This window comes from Antedon bifida, chromosome 1 (genome assembly GCF_963402885.1).
Source record: "Antedon bifida chromosome 1, ecAntBifi1.1, whole genome shotgun sequence".
NCBI lineage: Eukaryota > Metazoa > Echinodermata > Crinoidea > Comatulida > Antedonidae > Antedon > Antedon bifida.
In genome coordinates, this window is record NC_136226.1 from 17,771,835 (window position 1) to 17,784,792 (window position 12,958).

Genomic DNA, 12,958 nt, shown 5'->3' on the forward strand with positions numbered 1-12,958 from the left:
CGAACTACCTCCAAATATACAGAACATTGAAGAAAGTGAATCTTTCAAGCAAGCATTAAAGGAACACTTAAAAAACATATCACCTGATAAAAGAGACTAAATATCAAAGACCCCGCACAAGCACAAACCCTGCTTGTTTTGATCCTTAAGTACCCGAAAGAAGAAGAAGAAGGATTGGAGATAAGCCTACCCTTGGCATTATAGTTTGAAGGGCACTTGAAGGGGGCCGGGTTTATTCGCACCTTCGAACCCGTCCATCCACTCCCTACCTATTCAAGTCGGCCCGGACCCTACCTAAATGTTGCAAATTATAATGCGATTAAATATAAGACACTATTTTCAGTTGTCATTTATAGCCTTCCCAGACAAAACTACACTATATCAAGGTCAAAGACAACTACTCCCAGATTTGATTGAGTGGTTTGTTGCTCGCTAATCTAGACTGGGGTAAGTTTTCATGAGGTAATTTATTCAAAGATAGTGTTGTACTACACTATCTTTGATTAATTCAACTGTTCAGAGTCATATGGAATCCTATATAATTTATTATGGCTAGCTCTGCAACTGTTCAGAGCCATATGGCTCTGCAACTGTTTACTGCACACTGCCCTCTATAAAAATAGTAATGTTTTGTTTTTGAGAGACTGAGGAGAGCGAGAAAACGCTGTGTAAAAATACAGCCTAATTATTCAAGAAGATGGAGCTTAATTTAAGTGTAAGAATCTTAATATTTTTATTCCATATTATATTGTATGCCCTAATAATTATTACATTTTCAAATCTGTGTAGAATTTATTTGTTCAATCAATTAATAAAAAGCAAAACTTGGGTACTCCACCCATCGTAAACGCTAGGCTAACGCTAATTGCGATCTATTAACGGCAAACCTGAGCTTATGAATGCCTGGAAATTGGGGAATTGTTTTTAAATGCAACGTTTTTCTATGCCTAACTAAACATTTATATTTTAGTGGTCAGATTTCCAAACCTGTTATGACTTACTGTTGTTGTATGTGGGCACCTACTGAAATATCTCATATGTATAGACTTGAAAGGGTTCAGAGAAAGGCCACTAGAATAATTATGTTCAGAAAAGAAGGAAATTGGGACACTTCATATTTATATAGGTTAAAGACCCTAAATATTTTAAGTATTGAAGATATATTTAAAGTGTATAGACTCACATTAGGTTTTAAAATAATGCATGGCCTATGTTCCTCATCCTTTAATGAGTTTGTGAGGTCAAGTGAGAGGTGTGAAGGGCGGTTATTACATTGGAAGGCTAAGACCAATACATTTTTAAATTCATCGTTTGTTATTTTCCCTAGATTATGGGAGCAACTTCCCAATGAAATGTGCTACAATTTCAGACTTTAAAGCCCAACTCACCAAACATTTGATCTCAAAATATTAAGTTGTATAATTGTTTATATTGTTTATTCAATGCAGCTTATTTTTAATTGGTGTCTCTTTATAACTTTGTTTTGTTTTTACTTAATTTGTACAACTTAGTTTTGTTATTTTTGTATTTTATTAAGTAATAATGGAGTAAGAGCAGTTTTCTGTTTGGGCTCATGCCTATTACTTGCTCCTGGCAAGATGAATTGTAAAACGTACTTTTAAGAACTTTTGCCGAATAAATATTATTATTAGTAAAGTAGTAGCCGTTTGTCGTTGATACACAAACTGTGCTGCTAAACGTTTATTATCAAATTTCAGACTCGTTCATCATTTTTTTTATATGTGATAGTTTCCTTTATTATTTAAAAAATATTACAATTGCAATTGTTAATTAAAGACGTAGAAATAATGGGATGTTTCGTTCCAAAATCAATCAATTTATTATACTACTAGTAGCATGCGAACATAATTATTCTTTGCAGCAAGTAGCTCTGTACGTTTTGCACATCCATAATTCACCGTCAAATATTCAATTGAATTACATTTTTTGAAATACAGTATAAGAAAATGTTAAAAGTATTTTGTTCCTCCTATACTTTACATGCATAATGGAGCCAATTTTGACACAATTTGCTTAATCGGAGAAAGCCAAGGCTGCGCTGAATTTTTTCTTGATTTAGCCGGTGGATCAACGCATTCGCATTCGTCTAAGCAGTTCCTAGATTACTGTAGATTAGATTTCCCTTTTTAGCAGACTGTATACAAATTGGGGAAGATCTGGTGTTTTCGCTTAAATGTTCTTTTGGTTTTTTTTAATTATTTGTTTACTCTTTCACGATCTATCAAAACTGGGTGCTTCAAATCACAATATGAAAATATCAATCCGCACGCGATGCATTCTGGTATTTATATAGCGGGCCGCTTAATTTATTAGAATTGATTTGCCCCATTTTTAACAGTTTAAAGAGGAAAATAGGTCCATATAGTATTTATTTTTACATAAAATGTAGTGGGTCAAAAAACATAGCTTTATTGGCTTTAACCCCTAGCTCACCTGTGTCAGTGTCAACATCAGTTAAACTCCTATAAGCTCAGTATGCAGTCTGAAGGTTAAATTTAATACTTAGTAATAATACCTATTCAGTGAAACCTATTCAAATTATTCTTTTCAAATTGGTTATACAAATATGGGCGTTGCTGAAACTGCCTGAATGCATGGTGCGTTTCATTTTCTAGGTTTGTGGCTTTATTTGGAATTTAACTAAAGGAGACACTCTTCAATACAAACATTACTTTCATTTCTTTTGTAAAATTATGAATTAAGATTACTAGGTATTTGCTTATTTAACATTTTTACAGTAACACGTGGCAGTAAATGGAATAGAATATGCTAGACATTTTTTTTTCCAATTAACTTTTAAAACCCAGGACCTAAATATTTAGTATTAAAACTATCAGAAATAGGGACAATATTTTGTTATGATTGGCTTGTGTGTACAAACCCAGGCCATCTGAGGGTTGCCGGAGGTGTTCTGTCTCTCGCAGCTGTGGACAGATGAATTACCACTGTTTGGTGGCAGCTGTACTACAGGCAAAGGAAGATAAAAGTCCAAAGCGGTGCGCAATTCAGCCCAATAGGGTGTGAGTCACAGGTTATTCTCCTACAAACACACACAATGCACTTTTAGTTAAAAATAATAATCATTAGTGTACCCTAATATGCTACGTTCTCTTGCAGATAACTCGCCGCGGTCAATAACCAATTACCCTTCTCAACTTCGATTGAAATTTCCTGCCAGAAGATTGGACACACCCATTGCTTGGTCATGTGGAAAAAACTGGAACACAAGTGTAAACAGAGGCCAACTTTGTAAATGTATTAATTTCGCCCATCATTGTGTGTTAATTGTAAAGGATCATTGACTCGAGGCCAAACACCAACAGTAGGCATAAAAAGGCAGATTTGATACTGTAATAAACCATTAGGATTATACAGTGAATAAACTACATGCTGAACTAAGACAGTTCAAAGCAAAGACATTTTTAGAGCGCTTGAGAAAATAGTGAGAAATTACATTTTTTTAAATTTGATGAAGCATTAACTTCTTAATGTAAACTTGGAACACTTTGTATGTATCCAGTAAATACCACAGAAGTTGTTGAAGCAATATTTTAGAGAAGAAATTGTTAAAAATGCACAGACCACGTTCAGTTCACGAACGCCTGCAGAACAATGTGACAAATCCAGCGTTCGTGTCAAGGGTTCCGCAAGGAAGTACATACACTCCGGCAGATGCCCTCAAGAAAATGGAACTGTTGGATCTTGTTGACAACTTGGTTATAAACGAGTTCTTTCAACTTGAAACAGACTTACCTGTTGAAGACACTGTAAGTTTTTTTAGTTTATAAATCAGTAGTGAATAGTACTTTATTGTATAGTCCAATGTTGTACAGTATATAAATATTGAATGTTTATAAAGTGAAATAGTAAAAATAATTTTATGAGGTGAAAATATAACACATTTTCAGCTTTTTTGAAGTTATTTGTACCATTTCACGAATATAAAACATTCATTATTTGTTTTATAACATGCCTACTTTGTAGGTCACCCTATGGAAGTTTCAGCTCGATCAGAGCAATTTAAATATTTTTTAGATTTTACCTTGACGACCTAACAAACGAAACTTGTTTTTCTTATATACCGAACTGCACCTACCCACCACCTTTAAAGACTTTTCCCAAGTTTCAGCTCAATCGGTGCAATTTTTAAAGTTTATATCGCATGACCTTGGATGGCACCCTCCTCGATATCGGATTCATACTTATCATCAGGATTATTTTCCCCAAGTTTCCGCTTGATCGATCTAAGCAATTGTTTAGATTTTACCTTTGACCTAAAAAATTGTTCTTTCTTTTTGAAGACCGTGACTAGTTTCTGAATAAAGCTAGACAGAAAAAGATAGGGCGATTATTATAGTAGATATTGCAGTGAATTTATATACTGTAGGTCCTAGTATATTTTAAATATATTTTAAATTTTTTACAGAGAGTGAATGATTTTATAAGTGTTGATGGAGTTGTATTGAATCCATTCTTTGGTATGGGAATTCCAGACTACAAAGCAATTACTCCTCCCAGGCTGGACATTCCAGACTTGCCATCTAGGAAGTAGGTTATTTATTCATGTATCTACATTTACAGTTACTGCTATATGAAATACTGTAAGAAAAGAAATATCAACAGCAATTTCTGGTTGTAAAGAAAGAGTTTTTTTTATTAAAATGATTTGTAACAATACTGTTGTAATATACTGAAATGAAAATAAAGGTGAGTGAATCTTACAAAAGACAGATACTCTGTCCATGGCAGCCACCCATATCATCACACTCAAGACATGAGACTATGAGAGTAAATGTTGATAGGCTGTCAGTGTAGTAGGATACATACGGCAACATGCATGGCTGTATTGGTCTCATACTGTATGTGTTTGTCTTTTCTCTACAGTATATGTACTGTATACCATTGTACAGTCAACTCGCTCAATTTTGGATAGTACTACGTTTTATTTTACATAAGGAAATAATTTGATATCTTTGGTATTCAAAGTCTGGTTCCAGAACTCAATCTGTAAACATTAAATCTGTCAATTTTACTTCCAGTTGGGTGGATGAGTTTCCACTTCACAGCGCAGCCTTTGAAGGGAATGTAGAAGCTATAAAACAGATTATTTCAATGGGATACTATGCTGATCAGCCGAACCAACACTCATGGGCACCTATCCATTATGCTGTGTTCTATGGCAATACTGAGGCAGTTAAAGCACTTTTGCATTTTGGCAAAGCATCCCCGAATGTAGAGTAAGTTACTGCTATTACCGTATCTATTATTAGGGCCTACTATTGTCAGAAATTTAAAATTTTGGTGGTAGATAATTTGTTATAGCGTGTATAATTCATTATTCTCAAAAGCTTAGTTCATCAAAAGTAGAGTGGAGTTGTGGCTTGGTGGTTATGATGCTTGGCTACCATTCCAAGGGTCCTGGGTTCAAGTCTTGTCATATTTCAGGATTTTTTCTAATTTAACGATTTACAACTCCACTTCCAAAGACTTCTAATAAGACTTTGTATGTACAGCATCTTTTGTGTACTGTATGTTTGTCTTGTCTTGTGAATGTGAATGAAACAGAATGAATTCGCTTATGATTATCCTTGGCAATTTGCCTAAATATATAAAAACAAAACAAAAGACTTTAGAATTGCAAAATTCTGCCTTTATTTTGTATTCTTTGTGATAATATTTTTCCTTTTGATGATGTATTCCCATTTTGAAACAAGATTACTGAAATAGAAATCTGTTTTTTTTTCTATCATAAAATGCCACCACTATACAAAGTAAAAAAGGTAGTCTCTATCTCAGCAAAATCAGGTGTTCTTTCAAGCCTTTTGGCTGCAGGCATCAAGATTGTATATTCCACAAAATTTTATGACATTTTCTCTTTTTAAAGGAATGAAGATGGATCAACTCCTCTACATTTTGCAGCTGACAAAGGTTTCACCGATATTGTCAAGGTGCTTGTTGCACATAAAGATATTGATTTGGTATGTTGACTAACAGAAATATAATGGCAGCCTTGTAGATTTGTTACCAACACACTTTTTACAAATCCCAATGTGTATTTCACTCACTGGAAACATTATGATAAATTTGAAAAATTAGTGTAGAAAAGAATTTTGTTTGTTTACAGACTGCAGTAAATAATGAAAATAGAACAGCATTACGCCAGTGCGAGGATTCAAAGATGAACGATTGGGAAGGAACAATCAAAGTGCTTAAAGAAGCAATGAGAAAGCCGGTAAGTTACATACAAATTTATAGGAGCTTTTGATTTGCTATGACCAAAAGTTACAGTTCGTTGTGTGCATGTCCTCAGACATGAGGAGACTAGAGTCAAGTCCACTATTTATGTTCCTTTTAATACAGTAAATGTCTCGAAAAGGGGGTTTCAGACCCGCTTGCCTTCTTTGTACAGTATAATTATTTAAGTGAGTCAAATGTATATTTTGATATTGAATGTACAGAGGCAGTAGGTCAAATGTACATAGGTAGTAGGTCAAATGTACAGAGGTAGTAGGTCAAATGTACAGAGGTAGTAGGTCAAATGTACAGAGGTAGTAGGTCAAATGTACAGAGGGAGTAAGTCAAATGTACAGAGGTAGTAGGTCAAATGTACAGAGGTAGTAGGTCAAATGTACAGAGGTAGTAGGTCAAATGTACAGAGGGAGTAAGTCAAATGTACAGAGGTAGTAGGTCAAATGTACAGAGGTAGTAGGTCAAATGTACAGAAAGAGTAGGTCAAATGTACAGAGGGAGTAAGTCAAATGTACAGAGGGAGTAAGTCAAATGTACAGAGGGAGTAGGTCAAATTTACAGAAGGAGTAGGTAAAATTACAGAGGTAGGTCAAATGTACAGAGGTAGTAGGTCAAATGTACAGAAGGAGTAAGTCAAATGTACAGAGGTAGTAGGTCAAATGTACAGAAGGAGTAAGTCAAATGTACAGAGGTAGTAGGTCAAATGTACAGAGGTAGTAGGTCAAATGTACAGAAAGAGTAGGTCAAATGTACAGAGAGAGTAGGTCAAATTTACAGAAGGAGTAGTTAAAATGTACAGAGGTAGTAGGTAAAATTACAGAGGTAGTAGGTCAAATGTACAGAGGTAGTAGGTCAAATGTACAGAGGGAGTAAGTTAAATGTACAGAGGGAGTAGGTCAAATGTACAGAGGGAGTAGGTCAAATTTATAGAAGGAGTAGGTAAAATTACAGAGGTAGTAGGTCAAATGTACAGAAAGAGTAGGTCAAATGTACAAATGGTGTATGTCAAATGTACAAATGGTGTATGTCAAATGTACAAATGGTGTATGTCAAATGTATGTGTATTAGTTATTCTGTTTTTATTTCTTTACAGCCAATTAAAGTGGATGTACATCTAATGGACTTAGATGGCTCACATGTTGTTTTGGATGTTGTTGCTGGTAGCAACACTTCTGTTGCTCAATTACTTAAAGTGAGTTATTTACATATTTTACTATTTAGTGTCTTCTATAATCAGTGGAAGGAGTGTGGTAATTGTTCATATACCAGATGTATTAACAAATCTCTACCCTGTGTTCTGGATGAACATGTTACTTATTTTACACCATCTTTCTGAATTGTTAGGGTACAAAAAATAGCAGTTTGGTACAGTACAGTATGTAGTGAGGTTTTGTTTTGGGAATGTAACCGAATGAAAAAATTGAAATCGACCAAATATAGTTGTCTACTAGTCCAAAACGAAAGCTAGCTATTATATAAACTTACACTAAAAACTTTTAGGAAAATTCTGTAAACAACATGTAAATTGGTTGGTTGGTTGGTTGGTGTGCAGTGTATATGTTGCTGTGTTCTGGATGAACATGTTACTTATTTTACACCATCTTTAAACTATATTTTCTTAACTTTTCAGCAATTGGAACTTCCTAAGGGTTGCCACCATGTATTTGCAATATGGATAGCTTCACAAAGTCTACGTAAGTTAGACCTTTTTAAATTACAATGTGTTTATTTGTAAAAGAAAATTTAGGCATTCAGTTTAACTGGTTAGTATAAAGTCAGGTAAACTAGTCAGTTATGTAAACCAGTTAGTCAGTTATGTAAACTTGTTAGTCAGTCAGGTAAACTGGTTAGTCAGTCAGGTAAACCAGTTAGTCAATCAAACCATCAATAAATAAATAAATAATAATAATAATTAAAAGACAGTTTGTATTCTTCATAATTATCACCCAGTTGCAGGATAGGATTGTAAACTAAGCTAAAGGTATTGCACAGTGGCTCAGTTTTTTAACCATGATAAAATTAATGGTACTGAACCAATAGTAAAAGATTGCTAATATGTACATTAATATTTATCTTTATGATACAGATCTTCAAATGAGACCAGAGCATAAACCGATTCTTCACATTCGACAATGGGATGCAATAGTTAGACAACTTACAAATTATAACCCGGATACTGAGCGACCTGTCCTCTACTTAAGAAGAGATGCTCTTCTCACACTCAATGATGAAAGATTGGTAAGATAAAGACATTTAGAACTTACGGAATGAAACTTAAAAAGTCATGTGACTTGATCTTGAAAAGTGCTCATCATAAGTACTCACCTCAGAAATGTAAAGCTTGTTTTAGTTCCATGTTCAGGAAGATACAGTTACAGTAGAACATCATGAATTACATAGTTTTTTACTTTTTTTATGACAGATAAAAGACCCACAAGCAATAAAGATGTTATTTGATGAATGCTTATTAAATATTCTCAAAGCAATGTATCCATGTTCTGACAATGATGCTGTACTATTAGCTGGCATATACATGCAGGTATAGTGTTCTTGTAAGATTAATGATATCTAAAATGAAATAAAGGTTTTAAAGAATCCATCCACTGTACCATGGCCCGGATGATCTATCATCTACCATTTAGCTGCTCCCTCCAATTTATCTCTAAATAGGAAATAAAGACAACTTCTAGTGCCGGTCATTGATTAGAGGGATTCTAATTAGAGACCAACACTACCCAAAGACCACTAAAACAAAACCATGGTCCCAAAAGTGGTCTTTAATAGGAGTCGAGTGATTGATGAGCTAAGACAAGAGTACTTCACACCACAACCGTAATATTGGTACAAACTAGGTTCAAAGTACTCCTCAACCATAGTACTTAAAACTGGAGTGGAATAAAAACTGTTAAAAGTTTGTTTTTATCATTTCAGATTGTTTACGGTGACCATGATCCAAAGAAACACAAAGTAGGATTTTTAAAGTAAGTTCTCAATACTATCTTGATTGTTTAAATTGTAAATTCACATGTAATTTTATTATACAGTAATTCTATATATATGTGAAAGAGTTCAAGTTTATTCTATAATATTATTACTTGCATGAATACTGGTTAAATGCATTGGGAGGCAAAAGCAGTAGTTCAATATGATTATCATTTAAGAAACCTTTATATTTCTTTTTCCCCAGCAATATAAACTTAAGGCATTTTATACCAGGGGTTAAGTTAGAAGCTAAGGCCCCATCAACTAAAACTGCCAACTGGGCTCAAAGAATCTCAGCAGAACACAAGAACATTACAAGTAAAGGAGTGAGAGATATCATGGTGAGTGTCTAATGAATGCAAGTTCAATAACATTTATTGGGAAGCTTTCGATTTACTATGACTGACCATCTTACTAGATCAGATAAATCATCTGGACATAGAAAGCATCAAGTATGTGTTGAGATGGGGAGTGATGAAACATGTTCCAATATCCCTGTAAGCGCACAATGAATTAGTTTGAAAGTTATTTGAAATAGTTTATCTCATCTTTACCCTAGAAAATAAGTGTAATTAAAATGCAAAATAAAACAAAGAAATGAAATGAAGTGAAAATGTAGAAAACACTTAATAATTGAAATTAAATTATTTATTTAAAATAGCTGAATATTGTTATTGATTGGTCTGAACTTTCTGTAATTCATCTCATTTGCATGAAGTTAAAGTTGAAATTTCAATTTAAACACTGCAAGAATGTACGCACTGCAAGTTATTTGACCAATCATAATGCGATGGATCATCTGTCGCTTGTGATTGGTCAACTCAATTGCATTGTGTCCAAAACAAATCTTAATACTAAAAATGAATCAAAGATTTCAAGGCATTCTTATTAATAATGTATTGTTTTTTTGCAGAAACTTCAATTAATGTACCTTGAAAAATGTAGATCATTTGTAATCTATGGATCAGCGTTCTTCTTTGGATTTGCTCAAATGGGTGCATCTCGTACTGGGGGGACACAGCGACCCCCAGTTGCAGTGTTTGTAGGTACCAATTGTAGAGGGATTCATGTCATCAATGCAATCAGCAAGGTTTGTATAAAATATCAAGTTTTTATCTTGTTTTCCTCAATCACTTTAAATTATTAAATCACCTATTTTCTGTGTTTCAAGAGTCAATTATATAGGCCTGAAGCCAATGGCGTAACAGCTATAGTGGCCCCGGAGTTTATGGAGGCCCATGAACAGTGCCCAAAAGAAAAAACAAGCATTAAAATATGCCAGAAAGGCTAAAAACGCCCGAGGCCTCGAGCACTGGAACTTGGAAGGCCATGTAGGTTTCCTAAACCAGAGGCCTCAGGCCTCTGCATTATGCCACTGCCTCAAGCATCCTTTGCGCATGTGAATCTGTTTAGATCTATGTCTATTTCGAGCATTGTATATTCATGTGTCTTTAAATAGAAACAGTTTGTTTTAAATGAACATCTGAATCCGGACTAAAAATTAGTGAATTGTTTTTTGTGCCTGGTGGCCAGTCCAGTAAAGACTCTGCAAAACATACTTTGTACAGTACATATACAAACTAAACAATATTTGGTTAAAATATACCTACTTGAGAGATGTAATTTAATTTTTACCTTTTCATAATAGGTTTTACTATCAAGTTGTCCATATGAGCAAGCCAGCTCATGGAACTGTTCATCTGATATGAAGTCATTCCATCTTAAGTATCGTGATAGTTCTGGTAGCCATTCACTCATTGTGAAGACTAAACAGGTGAGAAGCTCTGACTTCCAGAATAAGCCAATTACTTTATTGTTTTGTAATGAGTCTTTTCTTATTTTGCATTTCTCTATCCTTTCTATCAACTTTGTAAAATAAATATTTTCTTCTCTCTCCTAAATAACACAATTTGTTTGTAATAATAATAATATATACCCTATTTTTCATGTACTTATTAATTTTTCAGGCTGCCATAATCTGCAATCTTGCTAACAAACTCTCTGGAAGGTTTAAAACGGATGAACAGTCGACTAATCTCCCTCACAGAGGTCACACATCTTTTAGAAAATAACAAGTTTGTGAAAAGGGACAAATTTCTGTAGAAAATCAATTGCAATAGTACATTTCATACATAAATGAATAATGATTTATCCAAAAATCATTGAATGAACGGACACAAAATATTCTTATTATTATTTAACTTGATTCTAATCAGAGACCAGTTACTAGCATTCACTCAAGTGGTTTGATTAAAGGTATAACTTAGCTTTCTAGGGTTTTTGGAGGATTTTCCAAAACAGTTTTTATTTTATTCCCACGAAACATGCATCCACTGAAGCTTGGTTCCCACTATATGCAACACAAGAACATAAACACAACGTATCGAAGCAGAAAACTTAACCTTGAGCATCACAAGTGAGAACCGACAACGTAAGATGCAGTAGACATATATTGAACACCGTTTTCTACTTTGTTATGATTCAACAATTTTATTTTATTTCTATGAACAAATGTGTCAACGAAAAGTTCAGGTTACTGATTAGCAGCTATTAGGTTATGTGTAGTTGCTTGTACTCTTCTTAAGAATTAAATTTAGACTAGACATTAACTCGTCACTTGACAAGTTAGTTATCCACACAACAATTACTAAATGCAGATAAGTAATTTAAAAAACAAGAGACGGACAATTACAAAGAGTTATCCGCAAAATGTGGATAACTAATGAAACATGTTTCAATTAAAATATGCTCTTTAGGATCACTTTGGCAATCTAAAGTAAATATACATTATAATGAAAATAAGAACTACTACATGGTCTACAATACGTTACAGTAGTTGTATTTCATTTAAACATATGAATCATGTAATTTTCAAATGATGATTTGTTTAAATCTTTTTTTTTAGTAAATTACATTTTCAATACAAAAAGAGATATAATGAAAGATACAATTTGTATAATAATAGAAAGTGTATTTATCTCTGTGTATATAAATATTGTACATATATATTAAACGGAAATGTGATACGAAACGTAATACTTGTCCATACCAATACCAATGTTATATTGTTTTTGGTCGTATAAATGGAAACACGTCCTGGTTCCCGTTCTTACCAGTAAAATTTAAATTCTCAGATATATTATTTTTTATTTAATCTTATTTATAGAGGGTGGCCATAAACAGCATATGCTGACAATGAAGGGGCCATATTACATTATACAATATTACTATTATAATAGCGGCCTAAATGTGTACTTGCCATTGATTGGTTTTAACGTAGCGTCATTAGCTATTCAGGAAACTTCAACCAATCACATAGCAAGACACATTTACTGCAAAGATTCACTAATTTATGTTTAGCCTAGCGAAATGTGGGCATTCATTCAGAGGCCAGGTAGCGCATTACAGTAACGTATAGACTTGCTCCAAAGAATTATACGTATGGAACGTCTTATGTATCAATCTATTTAGAATGTTACCAAATACTGTACAGTATTAGGTCGAAATGCAGTAAATATTTATTGAAATTTCAGAGCCGATAAATACCGAGCAATCATAGCAGGGAGGTGCGAATCCACGCCATGTCATCCATATTTCCCTATTTAAAAATAGACACGTCATTTCATTTGGATTCTACAAAAAATAAATTCTGCATTTAATGATAAAGTTCAATACAAACAAACTATTTTTATTATTCAAAGAAACA

At 33.7% G+C, this 12,958-nt stretch overlaps 1 protein-coding gene across 1 annotated transcript; it reads left to right on the forward strand.

Annotated features, from left to right (window-relative positions):
* The first annotated feature begins 650 nt into the window (after positions 1–650).
* On the forward strand, positions 651–12,294 carry LOC144844648 (krev interaction trapped protein 1-like). Its single transcript, XM_078701657.1, has 15 exons — positions 651–715; positions 3,139–3,788; positions 4,448–4,569; positions 5,061–5,258; positions 5,906–5,999; positions 6,146–6,253; positions 7,364–7,462; positions 7,901–7,964; positions 8,357–8,508; positions 8,693–8,809; positions 9,202–9,251; positions 9,458–9,593; positions 10,166–10,342; positions 10,901–11,026; positions 11,220–12,294. Exons 2-15 carry the CDS (start codon positions 3,594–3,596, stop codon positions 11,322–11,324), a joined length of 1,743 nt encoding a protein of 580 aa, XP_078557783.1. The 5' UTR covers positions 651–715; positions 3,139–3,593; the 3' UTR covers positions 11,325–12,294.
* Positions 12,295–12,958: the final 664 nt, after the last annotated feature.

Coding starts and splice junctions, on each gene's coding strand:
- LOC144844648 (XM_078701657.1), top strand. CDS start 3,594: ATGCACAGACCACGTTCAGTTCACGAACGCCTGCAGAACAATGTGACA. Junction 8,509..8,692: donor CACTCAATGATGAAAGATTG/GTAAGATAAAGA, acceptor TTTTTATGACAG/ATAAAAGACCCACAAGCAAT. Junction 10,343..10,900: donor TCATCAATGCAATCAGCAAG/GTTTGTATAAAA, acceptor TTTTCATAATAG/GTTTTACTATCAAGTTGTCC.